A 21,325-nucleotide genomic window follows, 5' to 3' on the forward strand; every position below is an offset into this window, starting at 1 on the left:
CCCCTGATAGGCTAGCAACTAACTAGCACACAGTGGGACGAGCGCTTTACTAGTGATGCACCCACAGGCTTTGGGAATACACAGGACAAAATACGTGTATTGAAATAGTGTTAAATACACACACACACACACACACACACGCAAACACACAAGCTTCCGAGGGCCAGTCTAGGCTCAGAACACATTTAATCCCATCTTCTACACTTGTGGCTTCTAATCCTAGTTGCATACTAAAATCACTTGAGGAGCCTGAAAAATTGCTGGTGTCCAGGCCCCCAGCCCATACAATTAGATAAGAATGGGGTGAGGGGAACAGGTATTGGTATTTTTATTTTTTTTTATTTTTTTGCTGTACGCGGGCCTCTCACTGCCGTGGCCTCTCCCGTCGCGGAGCACAGGCTCCAGACACGCAGGCTCCGGACGCGCAGGCCCAGCGGCCATGGCCCACGGGCCCAGCCGCCCCGCGGCACACGGGATCCTCCCAGACCGGGGCACGAACCCGCGTCCCCCGCATCGGCAGGCGGACTCTCAACCACTGCGCCACCAGGGAAGCCCGGTATTGGTATTTTTAAATGCTTGCTTAATGACTGTAGGTGTAGCCAGGGTTGAGGACTCCTGGCCTCCGCCTTCTCCATCTCCACCTTTAGTCCCAAGCTTAGTGACAGGTCCAGCAGATAACTCAACTCGGAGGTCTGCAAAGCCACAGAAATCCCATTTTGGTCACTCAGCAGACTATTCTCTGAGCCATTAAGATGACTGTGCCACTGCCAAAGCATTTTTGGCAAAACTTAAAGAGGGGCTTTCTTAACCCTCGGTCAGTCAGAGAAGGTAATTAGCTAGTCCAGCCTCTGCCCCAAGCACTCTACTGGAGGCTGAACTGGCCTGAGATCTCATCCTTTTGGGGGAAGCTTCTCTACTCCTCAAGTTGATATTTAATCTGTCCCTTCTTAACTGCGCTACTCCTTGCCTCATGCGGATGTTTCCTTACAGCTATGAGTGTGCTCAGCTCCCACTGCAGCTGGGCCCCCCGCCAGTCTCTCCCCTGACCCCATCCTCTCCCTTGCCCCCCTTATATACACACGCCCACTTTGGTTTGCTTTTCTAATTCCTTCTTAATCAGCCTCCGCCTGCCTCTAGGCCACCTTGCTACTCTTCTACTTGATCCCTCCCCTTTCAGCTGAACCTCCTGGCCATGGGGTTGCTGCCTTACTCTAGCTCCGTTCCCGCCAGCCACACAGGCAGCAAGGCCCCTGTGGGCACAGCCTCCCAAACACATGATGCTTTCTCAGTTGCCAGATCTTCTCTCGTGAGTCGGCTTCCTTCATCCGCTGGCTCTCTTCTACTAACTGCTCTCCCAGGCTGCCAACCATCTCCTTTCTTTCTTTACAAAAATATTTCTTCTTAATTACTCAAGAAATTTGTACTCACACCAAATTCAAACAATACAGAAATGTGTTAAGTATAAAGTGAGGGTGTCCCCCCCTTTCCCTAATCACTCAGGAGTAAACACTACTGGTACACATTCTTCTAGGCTTTTGCAACGTGCTCAGAAACACGCACATATACAAGGGCTTGTGGTTTGTTTTCTTAGGAAATGGGTTCCTATCATACATACTGTTCTGCAATTTGTCTTTTTTTTTTTTTTTTTTTTTACCGGTACACTAGCCTCTCACTGTCGTGGCCTCTCCCATTGTGGAGCACAGGCTCCAGACGCACAGGCTCAGCAGCCACGGCTCACAGGCCCAGCTGCTCTGCGGCATGTGGGATCTTCCCGGACCGGGGCACGAACCCATGTCCCCTGAATCGGCAGGCAGACTCTCAACCACTGCGCCACCAGGGAAGCCCTGTCTTTTTTTTTTTTTTAATTTTAACAATATACTGTGAATATCTTTCAAAGGGAATACAGAGATCAGCCTCCCTTTTAAAAGCTGCACAATACTCCACTGGCTGGATTTACCATTCTGCCACTGGCAGGCTGTTTCCCAGTCTTCTCTGATGCCATGACGTCCGTGCACACGACTCTTCACACACAAACATTTCTAAGGTAACTATTTAGAAATGGGTGGACGGCTGCCCACAGGACCAGCCTGTACTCACCAATTCCAAGTGCCTTTTCTCAAGTCCTCCTTGGTCTCAACCTCTTTGCCTCACATGACAATAGAGGACCTGCTTCATGAAACTCCTTCCTCTCTTGGGTGTCTTTCCACTTTTGCTGCACTGAGTCTTTTCTTCTGCCCACAAAGGTAGGCATTTCACAGAATCCTTTTCTTCTTTCTCTCCCCTGGCTTCCATGATGTTTGCATCTTCTGCCCCTCCATCTTCTCTAAATCACGTTGCTAGCCCAACCACATCTCAATTACCTGCTGTTCACTCCAGCCTCAACGTCTCAAACATCTGAGACTCAACAAATCCCCGAATGAACACCTGACCTCTTCCTCTAAGCCTCCGTTTCCTCATCCGAAAAACAAAGGGAATGGACTAGACTCGATTAAATTTTCTTCAAAAATTAGGAGTCTAGTATGTACTAGATGCTGTGCAGGATAGAAAAAAAAATCAATAAAACACAGATCTTGCGTTCAGGGAACACGCAAACTAAGGAGTGGGGGAGAGACATAAACAATTATGTAATATAAGGCAGAATAAAATGCTAAAGTAGACAAGAATGGCTAAATCTGGCATGAAGGCTTGAAAAAAGCTTCACAAGAGGGAATGTTTAGGCTGAGCCTTGAATGATGACTGGCATCTCAACAGGGAAGAGAAACGAAAGTATTTCTGGCTGAGGGTACAACATGAACAAAGTATAAACTCAGAGTCAAAGAAGCATGGAAGTTCATGGTACATGTGGCTGGATCAGAGCACATATGAAAGAATGTATCAATACTAGAGGACAGGGGCTTCCCTGGCGGCGCAGTGGTTAAGAATCTGCCTGCCAATGCAGGGGACACGGGTTCGAGCCGTGGTCCGGGAAGATCCCACATGCCGCGGAACAACTAAGCCTGTGCACCACAACTACTGAGGCTACTCTCTGGAGCCTGTGCACCACAACTACTGAGCCCACGCGCCACAACTACTGAAACCCACGCGCCTAGAGCCCGTGCTCCGCAACAAAGAGAAGCCACTGCAATGAGAAGCCCGCACACCACAACGGAGTAGCCCCGCTCGCCGCAACTAGAGAAAGCCTGCGCGCAGCAATGAAGACCCAATGCAGCCAAAAATAAATAAGTAAATAAATTTATTAAAAAAAAAATACTAGAGGACAAAGCTGGGAAGAAGGTTGAAACCAAGATCATAGAAGATCCTGAATCCTATCATAAGGAGTTCCGGCTTTCCCTAAAGGGTTTATCTATCTGCCACTCGCTGACTGAGTAATAGTTGCTGCCTAATATACTATGCTAAAGGCAATTCTGAACTGACATGGAGACACACGTTGGGAAAGCATGCTCATGTTTTGATTAGCACGGTTGGCCTGGGGCACCGTAAGGTGTATTTGTCTAGCTATATCTACTATCCTTGCCAAAGGCAATAGGGAGCTATTGAAGGCTTTTGAGCAAGGGAATGGCAGGACCCAACATGAATTTTCCTTGTATCATTTCTGGCAGCAGTGTAAGGGATGGACAGAGCAGAAAGACCCCTAGAGAAGGGAAGATCAGTCAGGAAGCTGCTGTTAATAAGCCAGATGGTGGTGGTGGTGATGATGATAAACAACCAGACGAATTAGGGCAGAGAAATCAAAGAAGGAAGAGACAGATGGGAGAAATAATGGAAGACAGAATCAAAATGACTCCGAGACTATGATGATGGAAGAGAGGAATGGAAATGTGTCAAGGTTTCAAGGGACTTAACCTGGGTCACTGATGGACCGCAGTGCCATTAACTAAGATAGGGGCCATGAGGGAAAAGTATAATCCTTGCTTTTCACTCCAAATCCTCCAACCACTTTACTTGGCTTTTAAGCACTCTTAAGTACACTAGGAGGGAAAAAGCAGGACATACATTGCTTGATGGCCCCAGCATTTATATAACCCCACACATAAACCTACTATTCTTCCTTTGGCCAGATCGCCAAAGAAATATCCACCAATATCTGATCCTAAAACCAATGGGCTAATAATCCTTTGAATGCTCATGCCCCCAAAAGATGATTTTTCCTATGTAGATAGTGCTTTCTAGTTACGAGACACGTTCAACATATCTTATTTTACTTGACTGTGAGGTATGAAGGGCAAAGATCATCCCTATCTTACAGATACAACAGCCGTAACTCATATTTATCATAGTTACTCTACGCTTGCTATGCACCAGACACTGATCTAAATACTTTACATGTAGCCATGTACTGAATTCTTACAAGAAAACCACAAAGAAGATACTATTATCCCCATTTTACAGAGAAGGAAAACAGGCCCAGAGATGTCAAGTAACTTACCCAAAGTGACACAGCTAGAAAGCAGCGGAGCCAAGATTTGAACCTGGCCAGTCTGACTTCAGAGCCTGAACTCTTAACTACCACACTTTGTATCATATAAGAAGATCAGGCACAGAGAGGCTACCTGACTAGCCAAAACTACTAGGTTCTGTCAACCAGAAACCTACATCCAAGGCCCACGTCTGTCTAATACTTAATCCTGTGCTCTTTCTATTACGCTACATTGTTTACCGAGATGAACTGACCTCTTCCACTGGGTTAGCAGATTATTTTGACCTTTTCCCTCTTCGACCTTTGTCACTCACTTCTGCCAGACAAAGTTTCTGATTTTGCTCCCCTGCCGTGGAGCCTCATACAACTGTTCACTAGGATAGGATGCAGGTCTCTATTTAGAGGAGAGAAATGATGACCTCAGTTATAGTCCCAAGTGAATGGGTCTCATTTCCAAACAACCAGTTGTCTCGCAGCAGATCACACTGGCTTGACATACAGGCTAACTGAGCGTACACAACTCCCTGGACTACCTGTCCAGGACAAGCAGCAAGCAATGGTGGCACTACAGCCTGGCTCCTCTGTGGAAGAGAGGGAGCAAGGGCAGAAAAACACATAGAAAAGCAGTCGCTAGAGCAGTCAGGCAGAGAGGTGGCCTGCAGCCGTGAGATCCTCACTTTCAAGGCTGTAAGACAATGATGCTCAAAAAACACATGATTTCTGTTTCTCTACTAGTGGGCAAGAACAAAAGTCCATCTCCCTTTATGCTGGAATAGCTAGGGGTGGAAGGAGGCCATGTATGGTACTAGAGAGAGACAATGAACCGGGAGTCAGGAGATCTACCTCTGCTTCTACTGAGCTGTGCGACTTTGGGCAAGTCACTTCACCTCTCTGGGTCTCAGTTTGCTCATCTGGAAAAATGAGGGAGGAGATGACCTCTGAGGTTTTTTTTCAGCTCCGACCTGGCATCACTCTGCCATTTCAACCCAGGAAAGTATTGCTCGAATATTTTCTCCAGTATCTATAAGGCGACCAAAGGAGAAATCAGCTAGAACCGAGAGAAAGAAGGATTAGATAAAACAAAAATGACCTTTTTGTGGAAGGCTGCAAATTAGGTAATATATATGTTACAAGTATCATTATCACTACTACTCCTAACTTTCAAAGTGTACAGAGATAACCAAAAATTATAACGAGCTCTTTCTCTTAAATTTAACTCCTTTTTGTCCATCTGACCCTAGTCCAGGTTTATGGTGTTTAAAAGGTCTGGGTGAGGGAGGACCCTAAATGAGCAGCGGCACCAACTGTCCTTAATGTCGATGGACAGTTATGACTGGAAAGTGAGAACCCAACCCCAAGGGAAACTAAAGAGAAAATGTAAGTGGGAGGAGCCAGGCTTAATCCTCAGTTTGCTGCAAACTGGCCGTGGAAAGGGGAATTAAAAAAAAAAAACAGCAACAGGTGTGGACCACAGTGTACTTTGCAAATTGTTTTTCAGTTCAGACCCAAAGCGGGGAGTAAGAAACTTGGGAAGATGATCCCAGCCCGGTTTCCGCGTGTGTCCATCTGAGCAAACACAGCCCTGACTGTGAGGTATGGCCAAACACCGTTCAGCCAGGCAGGAGACCCTGTGACCGGGGTCACAGGGCTTTGCATTCTTCCCCAGGAAGCGAAAGCAGCCTCGGCCTAAAGGTCACCCCTGACTTCCCAGGGCCAAGACAGCACCCCTCCCCGCCAACAGCCCCGCCCCGGGAAGGACAGCCACAGGGCTGGGGGAGTCAATCTGTTTCTCTTTGCTCACTGGCCAGAAACCCCACCAGCAAACAGGGAAACATGACCTTGGCTTTGGTGCTAGCTTGCAGGGCTATGCTGAGGAGAGCTGAACTGTAAAGTCCAGTGCGGGGCCGCGAGGGGAATGGAAATCCAAAGGTAAAACCGGGCGCCCTTTCCTCAGGGGACCCTGAGAGTCCTCCTGCGACTGCGGGCCCCGGGAAATGGGGAGAAAGGCGCACGTGAAGCAGCAGCCGCTAGCAGCGGCAGCCCAAGGGGCCAAGTGTAAAAGTGCTGAAGATAATAAGGCACTTATGCACATGACCCCGAGCAACATTCCTGCAGGGCGCAGGGAATAAAGCACATTCAACAGGCAGGCGCACACGCTCAAGTGCCTGGGACTTAAAAAAGGAAACTCTTGACAAATGCAAAGCGACAAGGAACAAGTGGTGATATGAAGGAGACCCTTTGGTACAGTCTCCCCTAATTTCTCAGGCTTGCTCTTTGTTTTAGGAATGCCCTCCAAGCCTGCTCCAACCAGGGAACCAGGATTATTACATTATTAAAACATGACCTTAACCTAAGGAACTGCCTATTTACCCATAATGCTTGGGAACATGCCTGGGGGTCTTCCAATGGCCTTGCTGGGTGGGATAGGGCACTCCAACCCCAAGGCTGTGAAATCACATGACCCAGGCCTTGGCCCTGGAAGGGCCCTTTAGTGACTCGTGGCTGAGGTCCCAGTTCTGAAAGAGTAGCTGTTCTTCAAAACTGAGAGAGGTTTCCCATATCCGGGAGATACTGAATTGTCTTTTTTTTTTTTTTTTTTTTGGTCCGTTTGCTGACATGTCAGGCAAAGCACTGGTCTGCTTTTAACCTGTCTTTCTCCTAGGAGCTCTGGGAGCAGCCCTTTCTCCTCCAATAATTTCTTAACCCTGAGAACAGGCGGCACTTGAGCAAGTTGCACTCCCCTCGGTCAAAATAAATTAATGAAAAAGGAAAAAGTAAATCCACGCACCTGTCTCTGCCCACACCCAAACCACTCCTTTCCTACTTCTGTCATGTACTCGTTGGTTTCCTAGGCTACCAATCTCAAGATAGCAGGCACCAGAGAGCCAGCCCATTGATGAAGAGCAGCAGTAATTAAGCCCAGAGGTCCCTGGAAAGCCAAACTTCCTACCAATGACAGCCATCCTCCAAATGCTTCAGAAAGGGCTGCGTGATTTACAGGAACATCCAAATTCCCCACAAAACCGTCCTTAGGCCTCCAACAGTCGAGCCACCCTGCCCTGCAGAGATCATGTGGGTGCCACCTTCATGGAACCAATATTTTTGCCTACCACATGAAACAAAGATGCCAGGGAAGCTGCTCTTGGGTGAGATTTTTTTTGGGGGGGGGGGTGAGATTCTTAAAGCTGCCTTCCTGTATCTAATCTCTATCATCTTATCCCAGCATCAGGCATCCAAGCTCACAGCAGCAGCAGCCATAATAAGGATAACGAAGCTCGTGACCATCATCACGCATCACATCACAGCAAAAAATTTATTGACTGTCTACTATCTCAAGTGCTTTATTAGTATTGTCTCATTTTTTCTCATTTAATTCTTACAACAGCTCTGCAGGGTAGGTATAATTATTATTCCGTTTTACAAATGTGGAAACTAGGGGTTGGAGAGGTTAAGTAACTTGCCCAGGGCTACACAGTTAGTGGTAGGATTTGAACCCAGGCCTTTACCACCCTAGAGCCAGCTTCTACCCAGTATGCCTTGAAATACATTGTACTGCTACTACTACAATAGTCCCTTGCTATCCGCAGGGGGTTGGTTCCAGGACCCACCACGGATACCAAAATCTGTGAATGTTCAAGTCCCTTGTATAAAATGGTGTAGTATTTGCATGTAACCTCGCACGTGCTCCTACACACTTTAAATAATCTCTAGATGACTTATAATACCTAATACAATGTAAATGCTATGTAAATAGTTGCAAATACAATGTATAAAAAGACTTATAATACCCAATACAATGTAAATGCTATGTAAATAGTTGGAAATACGATGTATAAAAAGACTTATAATACCTAATACAATGTAAATGCTATGTAAATAGTTGCAAATACAATGTAAAAGAAATGTAAACAGTCGCCAGTGCACAGCAAATTCAAGTTTTGTGTTTTCAAACTTTCTGGAATTTTTTTTTTCCTAAATATTTGCAATCTGTAGTTGGTTGAATCTGCAGAAGTAGAAGCCACGGTTACAGATGGCCAACTGTACTGTGAAAAACTGCTAACATTTATTGAGTGCTGACAGTGAGCCAGAACTTCTGCTAAATGCTTGATTTAAATTATTTCATTTAATCCTGGCAACAGCTCTATTAGGTAGGTACTATTTTTACTCCCGTTTTACAGATGAGTGAAACTGAAGTTGATTAGCAGGTAAGTAACATGCCTAAGGTCACATGACGATGGAGCTCAAATACATACCCAGGAAATATGGTCCAAAAGCTCAGTCCACTAAGCTGAATTTGCATTAGGAAAAGGAGGCATTACTAGTGCCCTACTTAACTTAGCCAGTCTCCTTGCTGTGTCCCAATCCAAACCTACCGGGTCCCAGTGAGAACTTCACAAGTAAATGCCAATGAGGAAATCTGTCTAGCCCTTCCATGTATATGCCAGCAGCTCGGACCTGACGAGTCTAGGAAAAGAGGAGCAAGACCCTTTCTAGACACTTTCTCTCCTAGCCAATTTCCCCTAACTTGATTTCTGAAGAAAGCACCTTATGTCCAGCAGCCTCTGCTAATACTCTGCCCAGAACATCTAATAAGTGTTTACCCAGGGGCTCCCAGAGCCGTAGTTAAGGGCCTAATGTGCAACCTGGCTCTGCGCCTTATTTAATCAGCACCTGAATGAAATGTCTCTTTGCTAGCAACAGCCAGAGCACACAGTCTTTCTGCAAACACAGCTGGTCGACTGGCAAAGGCGATTCTATTCACAGGCAAAATACACCCTGAGTTTACACCACCACTGATGTGCGATGGAGACAGGGAGACTGGAGGCACCCGGATGGAATTAGAATGGGCTCATGCCTCCTTTCTCCTCCAGATAATCCCGCTTCTCACTCTTCTACCCACCTAAACACCTGCCCATAGGACACGGCTTGAACTGTTTCTGCCCAACAGGCCAGTCCTCTCTAACCTCCCGTCTATTCCCTTTCCACAGAGCCACAGGCCCAGGACCAGACTCATCCCACCCTTCCTCCTCTGGCATTTGCTCCAACAGCGCACAGCCACCGGAGAGATCCCCCCAACCCTCCCCTTCAGGATCTCAGGTTCGCAACAGGTCTGCGTCCCCTGACACAGCACACGCTGACGGACATGCAAGCCATGCCCTATTTAGCTGGTAACTCTTTCCCTGGGAAAGAGCTGAGTAAACAGAGAGGACCATACCCAGAAGAGGAGGAATCCTCCCCAGGCCTTCAGATTTAACTGCTGTATCCAAGCACCCTGGAGGGAGACTTACCCTGGGGGTCCAGCAATTAGGGTAGCAAGACACTGATAACCCCAGTTCTCGGGGGGATGGTGGGGTGTGGAGTGGAAAGGAGGCCAAAAACTGGGTAAGGAACACGGGAAAGGCCACCTGCTCAAAAACACTGGGCCTGCTCAAAAACACCCCACCATTTAGAGTAAGGGTAACAAGGCCCTTTAAGAAATGCCTGCCCTCCCCCAGCCCAGTTGAGTCTATGAGCCATTCGCACTTCAGTGTGAACCTCCTAAATGGAACTGACTTCTTCCTGATTTCCTCAGCGATATGACCTCCTCTGATGAAACGGGCATTTCGAAATGTATCAATACAAGGGGTTGATTTGGAGCTTTGAGTACTCTGGAAAGAGGCAAACCTGGATGGAGTGGGTCGGGGGGAAAGACTTGGAAACGGGGAAGAGAATAGAAAAGAGAAAGGTAGAAGGACAGCATCACATTTCATCAGTTCTGCTGTGGAATCCGTGGGGACAGCAAGCACCCCATGAGCTGCTAAAAATCATCTTCTGGTCGCAGGTGGGATGCCTGCTATCTCACTTCCTGTATTTAATGTCGGCTCACTCTCATCAGTGTTCTGTGTGTCTGTCTTTGACCGTGTGAGCCCTCCTTGGGACAGCACAGAGAACACAATTCTCTATCTCACAAGCCCCCTATCAAGGATTCGTAGGCAACTGCAGCTGTCTTATCAACGGGCCAGAAATGACAGAGCATTCCTTGGTTTGCCAAGGGAGAAATATGAAAAAATATCTTCCCCTGATAATAACAACGGAATGACTCCAGGTAAGAGTTGAGAAGCTTTCCTGTGACACAGGAAGCAACTCTGGGCCTTTATATGTATTGTTTCCTATGCCTGGAATCCCTTCCTTCCTGCAACACCCCTTCCTTCCTGCAACACCCCTTCCTTCCTACTCATTCATTCATACATGTTTACTGAGCACCTACTATGAGGCAGGCCCTGTCTGAGGCGCTAGAATAGAAAACAAGACAAACGAGGGCCTCTGCTCTCAAGGAGCTAACATGCCTCCTTTGTGAGTCAAATGTCACCTCTTCTAGGAAGCTATCCTTAATTGCACTAGGAAAAAAAAAAAAGACCCTCTGTCCTCTATGCTTTGTTCAAATCTGTTACCGTACATGTGATGTTGTAATTTAGTTGATCTTTTTTCTTGCCTGTCTCATCTCAACTGTGAGGAACATGAAGGCAAAGAATGGTTTTTATTTATCTTTGAATCTCCAGTGCCTGGCACAATGTGTGACACACAACAGGCACTGGATAAACGTTTGCTGAATGGATACATGAATGAATACATTCCCATGAGCATTTAAAACAAAAGTCCTGCACATAGAAAATTAGCATGCAATAACTCTGTGTCAGTATTTCCTCTCGTTAGTTCCCCAAAATCTCAGACACTGGAAGGCTGGGAAGGGAGTGTAGAAGGACTGGAAATCCTCCACTGACATAACCCCTAGGGACCCAACAAGCCACTGGAACTCTAAAGCTACCGTAAAATCCACCTCACAGTATCTCGGAGCCCTCAACCTCTAATTTCAGCCACATTATTTAACACCCACACAAATACTGAGGTACTACCAGAAAACTAAACGCCCGCCCAAAGGCCACCAGATTCACACCAGTCAGGAGGAGCATTTGAACCGACAGCCCACCTCATACTTTAGCCTCTAGATAATGTCTCTCCAAGCAGGGTCCGATGCTCACCAGCATCAGAATCACTTGGGAGCTTGTAATAAATGCAGATTCCCATCCTCACCCTACAGGCCCTAGACCTACTCAGACTCCCTGAGTAGAGAGCCAGGCATCTGCATTAGAACAAGCTCCCAAGGGAATTTTTCACAAAGAAAGTTCGAGAAGCACTGCACTCCACACCCATAGTCTCTTCAGGTCCAGTCATCCAGTGACTGGCAGAAGATGCTCTCAATTCAACAAAAGATATGAAAGACCATGGATCTCCATGGGGGGTGGGGAATCCTTTCACAATGCATACGTACATCAAATCGTCCTGTTGTGCACTTTAAATATCTTAAAATTTTCTTTGTCAATTATACCTCACAAAGCTGAAAAAAAAATAAAGTAAAAAAAAGATATGAAAGACCAGAAGTTGAGAAGCCTGGCTCTTCTTGCAGAGGGTGTTTCAGTGAGGTATGACGACAGTGAGCTACCTACTGAAAAATACAAAAGGGGAGAGAAAGAGATGGAAAGTGAGTCACCAGACTAATAACGTTTTTTTAACGTGTCTGATATTAAAGAAGGAAAGGAAGAAAGTAGACACTTCCAGATGTCGAACCAAGGGATTTCAGACCAAGATCCAACAGCGTAATTTCCTCACAGCAATGAAAGGGAGCAGATACTTGGGGCAGAGAATGGGCTGCAGTTCCTAATAACCAGCTCTTTGTGATGGAACCAAAAGATGTGTGAGCTGGAGGCAAAACCACCTCTCTCCTCTGGCTATTTCAAAAAACAGACAGGAGATTCTCTTAATGGGTACAGGAGACATAGGAACAGTGCCCAGGAGACCTCAAGGGAACACAGACAGAACCACCAGAGGGAAAATGAAAAAGCGGAAGAAAACAGTCAGCTCTGTCAGTCAGTCAGCCAGCATTATCCAGGCACACATTAAAAAATTAATGTGCATGTATTGTATTAAGCTCTGCAGGGAGTTACAGAGGGAAGAGAAAAAACAAAACACTACTCCTTTCCTTAAAGAAAAGTGTTTACGCTAATGGTGGAAAATGAACAAACACGCAAAGACAAGCAACCCAGTCGAAGACTCACTGAATTACCTACATGTATACAAAGGCATATGCTGAAGAGCCAAATAGTCTGAGGAATATTCAGAGGGTCAGGAAAAGAGGACAAAAGCTGTTACTGGAATGAATGGAATAACTGTGGAGCCAAGGTCAACTGGAAAGTTTCACAGAGGAGGCGCTTCAGGGGGATCTGCAGAGGGGTGGAACTCACGACAGATCCCACGACGACAGCGATGAAAGAGACACATCTATGGCAAAGGGACAAAAACCCAGGGATCCTGTCGGTCACCCCAAGGAGGAGCCAGCCACATGCTGTTACTTAATAGCAAGCTCCACGCTGGGTTGTATTAACAAGTGCATGGTGAGAAAAGGCAGAGAAGGAAAGCTTTCCTCTCTGCTGGGTGTAGGCTGGACCTCTGGTCGCAGCACCCAGTTTTATAGGCTGTGCATGAGAAGGGTATGCAGGCATGGGCAAGGATCCAGAGAAAAGCAACAGAAACGATTAGAGGAATGGATTCTAATAGCTGTCAAGAAAGGTGAAAAGGTGTTGAGGTTTGTCAGTTTCTGAGCCGGAGGTAAAAATCTATTGGTCATCGTCCAGCTCTGATCAGCTGTACCTGGAATCTCTGTTTAAGTGACCACAGAGTTATTCAGAGGATTAAAATGCTTTGTTTCCATGTGGCCCGTTTCATGAAGATGGAGATAGGAAAAGGTTAAATAATTTGCTCAGGTTCCCTAGCAAGCCACGAGCCAAACTGGCATCATAATTTTAAATCCCAGGGCTGTCTGTGGCTTGTTTAATCCACCAATCCACACCACTTCCCTTTATAATGGACAACCCCCCCCCCCCCGCCAAACACTGTAATTATGAAAGATGGAAAAATTCTCTGCAAATTTCCTTGGGGGAAAAATAAAACAAACTAAAAAGGAATGTCATGCCTCACCGCTGGGGCCCATATAAACATTATCCCCTTGTGTCCCCCTGGACTGATGACACAGGACACAGTCCATCTGATAAGCCGTCAGCAGATGGCTGGATCCCTCATTGTACCCATTCCCCACCGACGTCAATCGCAAGCGGGAGCAGTTATCAGCACTCCAGACAACAGATGGGATGAGGAGGTGTGGTTGGTCTGAAGTCAAGGAGGCGGGGGACAAAAAGCCTAGTTCTCAAATCTATCAGGTTTTCTCTCAAACAAATCCATCACAGAGCAAATGGAATACACCCGTGTATATTCCGTGAGTTCCAAAAGGTGTCACAAAAAGCTCAGGGCCATTTTGAATATGTGCCATTCTACGCTTTCAGCAAAGAGGGAAGAAGTAGAAAAATAAACAGTGAGCCAAAAGCAGGTTAGCCACATTTGGTGGAAGTCAGCCTTCTAATATATCGTAAAGACAGAAAAATAAAATAGCAATGGCAACTCTAAAAGAAGGATGGGGCTCACTAGGTATTACAGGCTAAAAACCAGAGGCTTGGCGTTCCAGGGTCAATAGCATCAATTATTATTTGGCAAATGTCCAGCTGAGATCCAGCCTGCCTTATGCACAGAGACACGGAGGGTTAAACACCATATGCTGTGCCCCACTCAGTTCAGCGCCCAATCAGGAGATATTGACACAGACGCACACAGAACCAACCGGAAGTGGACAATTGGGCAAGACATCCCAAATTTGATCTTTTCGTTAAGTTCCTAAGACAGAGACAATATAACTGGATGCAAAGGAGATAAAAGGCCACCAGTCTTTATGGACACGATCAGTCAAATTGTCTGGCATTTTAACCCTTCTGCTAAGAACGTGTAGATTTTCGGACTTAAGTAGCTATGAGAAGCTCTTCCTGCAAAGCCCCAATACCCACTGTGGCAGCTCGGTTCTAAAGCCACCTCTGCCACTAACTTGCTGGGTGATTTTTTTGGTAAACAGCAGAATCAGTCAGTAAATTCATTCCCTGTAACCCACAGCTGCCTAAATAATATGCACAAGGGGACTAGCCACACTTGAAGAAATACTGGTGCAATGGGTAAACACCATTGATATTCAGCGAGGGGTTTAATAACAGTGCGTTAATCCCGGTGCTTGCTGATTCCGAGAACCCTCAAGCGTCACCGGCCTGAGCTCAGATGTGGGAAGGTGCTGCTGTAATCATACAAACCTCCGCCAGACCCCAGTTCCAGGGCCCTTGAGATATCAGATGAGGCCAAAAAGAAACCGGACAGCGGGAATATTAATCCAGAACAGACCTCAGATACAAGGACTGCCCTTCCTTATGCTTCTAAAGCTGGCGGTCACCCAAAGGCAGCATGGCTATGATGAGGGTCTGCGTAACAAGGCCTTGGAAATAAATATTTTACAGACTGAAAAGTGGGAGATAAGGAGACTAACCACTTTCCCTCCAACTCTTCCATTTCCTGGCCTAAAGCAATACTGTCCTTGTTACAAACTTACACTGGCTCTGAGGAACAAGGCCTTTCTATAAAGCCATAATTGAGTCGGCCTGTTGAGAGACACACATCAGAAATGCCTCTGCTAAGCTCCCGCTTTCATTTCAGCTAATGTCTCCCTTTCCTTATTGGGACCTCTGAACTCCACAGAATTCACTGCCATAGTATGGCCTAACTCAGCTAATTCACTTGCCAAAGCATTTCTTTGTACTCAACATCTCCCCTGTGGAATACACACAGTCACAGGAAACATTTTAACAACCCCCTCTCCAGGCTCAAGCTTATCTAGCATAACCCTAAAGAAGATAATGCATGTGAAAGTGTCTTATAAACAGTTAAAAGCTAGATAAATGTAAAGTATTACTAACCATACTTACTACCATTAGTCATTGCTGTAACCGAGTCAAAATTGTTTCCAACCATCTGTTGTTAAATTTCTTTTAAGGACTCACATGAACTTTTAAAAATCCATACATCCCTGCTTCCCAGGAAGAGCCACAGGTAAGGTATGGAATGTTGGATTCATCACAGGCTAGGTCCCCCACTGGGCCGGAAGTTACTATTTAAATGACACAAAGCAGTGACTTAGGAGTAAAGGACAAAGCAGTACAATCCTGCTCTGGCCCAAGAATTCCTCAGCCTGACTCTGTTCTTTGTACCCCACCCTCTAGCTTCAGAGTTTAAGCTAAGCACAGGACAACAGCAAAAGCACAAGTAACAGGAATCAGTCCCTAGTTCCCCAAACATCTGTCTCTCTGCAGCTGTCAGCCTCGAGTGCCAACATCATCTACGTGTGTCCCTAAGGGTGGCCTGGTCATGTGTACTTTACGGGGAAGACACAGGGAGCAAAAGATGAACGAAGATGAACAAGGCCACCTGAAATCGGAAAGGAGGCCAAAAGCATTTCTAGAATAGCTCTCTGTGGCATCCCCGGACTCTGCTTATGAAGAAAAGAATCACAGAACATAGGCTGTCAAGAGCTAGGAATGCAACTCTGCCTCGTTTTGCAGCTGGGAGAACTGAGACCCAGGAAAAGTGCTTTCCCCAAAGTCACACAACTAATAAATGCCAGAATGGAGTCTCCAGTGTCTTCTAAAAGCCTCTAAAACCCTCTGCACTAAAAACCGTGGTGCTGGACTTCCCTGGTGGCACAGTGGTTAAGAATCCGCCTGCCAATGCAGGGAACACGGGTTCGAGACCTGGTCCGGGAAGATCCCACATGCCGTGGAGCAACTAAGCCCGTGCACCACAACTACTGAGACTGCACTCTAGAGCCCACGAGCCACAACTACTGAGCCCGCGTGCCACAGCTACTGAAGCCTGCGTGCCTAGAGCCCGTGCTCCACAAGAGAAGCCACCGCAGTGAGAAGCCCGCGCACTGCAGCAAAGAGTAGCCCCCGCTCGCCGCAACTAGAGGAAAGCCCACGCACAGCAACGAAGACCCAACACTGCCCTAAATAAATAAATAAATAACTTTATTAAAAAAAAAACATGGTGCTGCCAGGTTTGATGTAATCACACCAGCAGCAGCCCCAGTCAGGCTGAATTTAGTTCTTTGTTGACCTTCTACGTATGTGGTTGTCAGAGGCCTCAAGACCCCTTTGTAGAAAAGGCACCCTCTGACCCTCACCACCTGCCAACCAAAAAAAAGCTCTCCTGTCCCAAGAGCCTCACATAGCAGCGGCTGAGATGCGTTGTTTCCTTTCATTAACAAAAAGCCCATTCATCAAAAAAAGGAAAGAAAGAGGACAGGCTCAAATTTACACAGAAGGTCTAGCTGGGAGAGCCCTGGGTTTCCTGTGAATGGCATCACTCCCCAAGAAGTCCTCTTTGGAAAATGCTACCCACTCCCACTCTGCTGGATGCTTATAGCCATCCCATCCATAAGAGCTGCTTTATTCCAAAGTTGTCTACACCTCCTTGCCACATCTGCAAGACTGGAAGGGGTTTGTGGCCATTCACATTTTACAGACTGGGAAACTGAGGCTAGGAAGCCGCCATCAAAGGAGTTCCTAGAACACAGAGCTAGCAAGCATGCCGGCCACAAGCAGGCGGCGCCATGCCCATCAGCATCGGCCTCTCCCCAGAGACCGCCCTGCCATTCCGCGAAGAGGGTAGATTACCTTTCCAACCCGGAAGGCTAATTCATCTTTTGGCTGCAGGCGAGCGACCTCCCATCCCTGGGCTCCACCAGGCCTTTAAAATGGAGATAAGCATCTCGACCTCCTGCCCCACACGGGGTTATCACAAGGCTCCTGAGAATAACCTTCTACAAATATAAAAGCAATCAAGATGCTAATGACAGGTTTCAAAACTGTCCCTGGATAAAACACACCAGGTTTTCCACAGCTTCTAATCTAAAAAAGCTCTTTTTTCCCTTTCTCCTCTTCCTCCTCCTCTATGATTTTATAGTTTTAGAACATCTCTCTACACAGGCTGAGTACAGAAAGACAGTCTCGCTCTTGGTCCTCACCCAGATTATTTTTATGTATCTGGCAACTTTCCTTTTCAATCTCATTTGTTTTTCTTAGCACCACTAATGGGAGGTAAAGAAATCAGCTGTCTGGGCACCCCTGGACCGTGACCTCAGGAGAGAGAATAAGAGTGGTAAGATGAAGAGGTTTGCAGGAAATAAATACCCTCTCACCATGGACAGAGAAAAGTTCATGAGTCTGCCTGGGGTCGGCTTCAGAGTGGTTAGTAGGAGCTTGGGGCTGCTCCAACACCGCAGAACTCAAAGGCAGACCTCACCCCAGGAGCGTAAACTCCCAAATGAAAGAGTCATTAAGAGAAACCCGTAAAAGGATTTCCCCAAAGTACGACAGTGGAGACCAGTAACCTTATGTGACCACCTCCAGGAAAGAATGTCACCAGGCCTCTGGGAAATTAACTGTGGCAGAGGTGATGGGGGAATGGGCCATGGTTCCCCACTGGTGATTCAGAAAGGGCACCTGGCTGGGGCTGGACTTCCTGCTTGTGAAAGACCAGGGCAGGCCTGGGAGGGGAGGGGTCGTGGCCCGAGTGCTAGTCTTTCCTAGTGCCCACCTCCACCGTGGAGCTGACGCATTGTGCAAAGGTAGAACAGAGCCAAGTCTGAAATCCGCACACAAACTGCCTCGCTGGAAAATCATTTGTGAGGGTCCCACTTCCCGCAGGGATGAGGTGCTCTACACTGCCACGTGTCCTGAGCACACAAATGACTCCGATGGCTGAGGCTGCCCGGGGTGGGGTGGGGGGGAAGTCAACAGACTCACATGCATCATGGTGACCAGGTGACAGGGGTTGAGCAGGTAGATGACGGTCTTGGTGGCGAACTTAAAGCCCACCTCCACCCCGAAGGTCAGGCACAGGGCTACTAAGAGCAGATTCTTGCTCAGGCTCTCTTTGCCTTCCTCTGGCCGCTGGGTCACCTGCTCTGGCTGGCAGCCACGGCCACCCCTACCGTCCTCCTTCGTCTGCCTCAGGATGTGCCGCAGGGCCACCAGGATCTCCAACAGGGCCAGGGTCAGGACCACCACACTTTCCAGCAGCCGCTGCTGCCAAGAGAGGAAGGCAGCACAGTCGGGGCCCCCATTGCCTGCAAAGCTGGGGTCCACGCCCCCATAGAGCCAGTCCAGGAGACTTTGGTAGCTATACCGGGACATGATGCAAAGTGGTTCCCCTCGACCACCGTGCAGGAAGCAAGAGCGAGATGGAACACAAGCCCAGAGGGTGGCCCGGGTGGTGGGACATGTACGGAGGGCACACCCCCGCACCCGCACCCCCCTCCGGACACCAGGGCACCTAGAGCAGGGGACGGGAAGCTACACGCGAGGCCCGGGGCAAAGTGCTGGCTCTAACTTGTCCCCACGGCTGTCTGGGGAGCCCCCCGCGCTTCTCCAGTGGCCACCAACGAGGCAGGGTGGAAACGAGCCGTTGGCCAATCTAAAAGGAAGGAGAGGAAAAAAAAAAAAGGTCTCAAAGAGGCAATTGCATCGGGAATTTACGAGGCGGGGAGGGGTAACTAGCGAGGGAAGAAAAGGAGAACAGGGGCAGTGGCGAAGCAAGCAGGGGTCAGGGGAAGTCGGAGGCCGGGAGGGTCAGGGAGAGGGCCGAGGGGACCCGGCAGCGCGGCGGGAGCGAACCGGGGGCGACGGCGAGGGGACACGCGGAGGCCAGGAGGGGAGCTGGCGGGGCCGGGCAGGCGGGGAGGGCGACGGGGCTGGCGGGGACGCCGGACTCCTCGTCTCAAGCACTCGCCACAGGGGGATCGCTTACTCCTGCAACCGCGTGGCCGCCTCTGCCCGCAGCGAGCAACTTCGCCGCCGACTGGCCCCTCCGAGCCAATTTAAAGCCGTCCCTGTCCAGCCTCCCGCCCCCGGGTACACCCCCGAGCCCCCAGCTCCACCCCCCGGCCCAGACGCCCGCCCTCCGGGCAGCACCTCCCCCAGCCCGCGGCCCGCCCGGGACCTGCCCCCCTAGCGCGGGCAACGGCGGGAGGAAGCCGGGAGGGAGAGAGGGAGGGAGGGAGGGAAGGCGGGCGGGAGGCCGGGCCAGCCGGGGGCTGGGCTCCGGCCGGCCCCCTCCCTCCATCCCGGCGCCGCATCTTCCCGCGCCTCCCGCCCGGCCCCAGGGACTGACAGCCGCGCCCTTCGGGGCTCCACTCACCGGCAGTCGGCCTGCAGCCCCGGCTGGGCACTCGCTTGGATCCCCGCGCTCCCCGCGCCCGGGCACTCGGCTCCCCCGGCGGCTGCCGCGGCCGCCGCGCACGGCTCCTCCTCCCCGTCTTCCTCCCCCTGCAGCCGCCGCGCTTGCTTCCTCCTTCTTCCCCTCCCTCTCTCCTCCCCCTCGCCGCCGCCGCCGCCGCCACCTCCCCCTCCGGTTCGGCTCGGCCCCTCGGGCCGCGGCCACCCCGCCTCGCCTCCTCCCCTCTCCCGCCTCCCTCGTTCCCCCTGCCGCTCCCACCCTTCACACCTCCCACCCTCCCTCTTTGCGCCTCTCCCACCCCTCCCTCCCCCGGGCTCAATCCCCGCCTCCTTCCCCTCCTCCCCGGCCTGCCTCGCGTTCGGCACTCGCCGAGCCTGCACGCGTGCACTGCCACTTTCTTGCACCACCGTCTACGGAATTCGCCTCCTCCGCGAAGCCGTTTGGACCGACTCCACCTCCTGCAACCCGGTTCTCCAGGGCATTTCTTTGTACACCGGGCACCTAGTAGGCGCTTAGCCAGCCCTCGCTAAGTTCTTGGGGGAATGGACGAGCCTGTCTAGTGATGAGCAGCTGGTCAAGCTTGGCTTTGGTGGGGGGGGATCTGCTGGGTGTGACCTTCTACTGTTCGCCTCTCCTCCAGTCCGCCCTGAAATAGCAGACTCGGGCGGGGCCCGGAAGGCGTCTTCTCCCACCTTTCTAGCCACAGCCCTACTCTCCAATACTAGGACGAGGCTTCTTTTCCTACTTTGCCCGGCCCTTCCCCCTCCTGCTCCGCCCCAGCGTTTCTCCTTCTAACCTCCGGACACACAGCCCACCGCTACCGCTGCCGTCTCTGCCTCTGCCTCCCTCTCCAGGCCCTCTGTCTCCCCTTTCTCCTGCCACACCTTCGAGCTCAATCGTACTCTAGCTGGAGGAAAAGAAGCTTCCCCTGACCTCTTTCCCTCCTCCCTCTCTGCGACGGAGCAGCTGTTTCCCAACCTGAACTTGGCCGAGAGTCCTGCCACTGAAAGGCCTGCCAGGACGGTGTGGGTGTGCAGGGGCCCCAGAACTGGATAAGGGCTGCTGATTGAAACAGGAGCCCCTCTTCCCTGCTGCTTCCTACCCATAGACTGTGGTTTGCTTTTCTTTGGGCAAGGAAATGGGAAAAAGACCTTTTAAGAATCTACCTCGTGTTGGTTTAATATTTATTGAAAACTCAACAAGAGAATATCCAGAAAAACACAGTTAGGCACCTCGCCTTGGAAACACTTTCTGGTGTTGGCTGCAAGCCAGACTCAAAACATAAAATACAATCTACTGTATTATCAGGCCATTGTCCTCCCATCCTTTCCAAGTCTGGTTTTCCCCACGTAACCTCAGAGCCAGGTAACCTTGTCTAATTCCAAGCTTTGTACAGCATCAACCATACACCTGATGCTCTCCAAGTGCTAATTAATAAAGAACAACAACAAACAAGGATTGATTCAGCGGCTCTCCCTCCGTAGGTGTTTTGTTAAATCCTCTGCACCATAACATTAAGGATAAAGCTCCTGGCAATGACTGCAGCCTGAGACCTCAAGTTCCTATCTTCAAGGAAGTAAGAATGAGGTTGTAGCACTCAGCAAAAGGCTTCATTAATCCATGCAGAACTTCCTTGGGAATTTGGCCTAGAGGGTCCTGTGTTTGCAAGATGAGTGTCTTTAGGGACTGTAGCCAGGCCAGCTTCCTCACCTG

General features: G+C 49.3%; 1 protein-coding gene across 4 annotated transcripts in view; it reads right to left on the reverse strand.

Annotated features, from left to right (window-relative positions):
* Positions 1–19,724, reverse strand: part of TMEM164 (transmembrane protein 164) — a 156,914-nt gene extending 137,190 nt beyond the window's left edge. Inside the window, exons 1-3 of one of the 4 annotated variants that reach the window (XM_060003108.1) lie at positions 19,574–19,724; positions 18,767–18,850; positions 18,181–18,462 (exon numbers count right to left, since the gene is read on the reverse strand). In XM_060003108.1, coding sequence (XP_059859091.1) covers positions 18,181–18,189 — 9 coding nt within the window. In that variant the 5' untranslated portion in view covers positions 18,190–18,462; positions 18,767–18,850; positions 19,574–19,724. Of the gene's footprint in view, positions 1–18,180; positions 18,851–19,183; positions 19,210–19,573 lie in introns of those variants that run through there. The other 3 variants (XM_060003106.1, XM_060003107.1, XM_060003109.1) reach the window with 3 other exon arrangements.
* Positions 19,725–21,325: the final 1,601 nt, after the last annotated feature.

The sequence above is a fragment of the Delphinus delphis genome, chromosome X (assembly GCF_949987515.2).
Source record: "Delphinus delphis chromosome X, mDelDel1.2, whole genome shotgun sequence".
NCBI classification, from domain to species: Eukaryota; Metazoa; Chordata; class Mammalia; order Artiodactyla; family Delphinidae; genus Delphinus; species Delphinus delphis.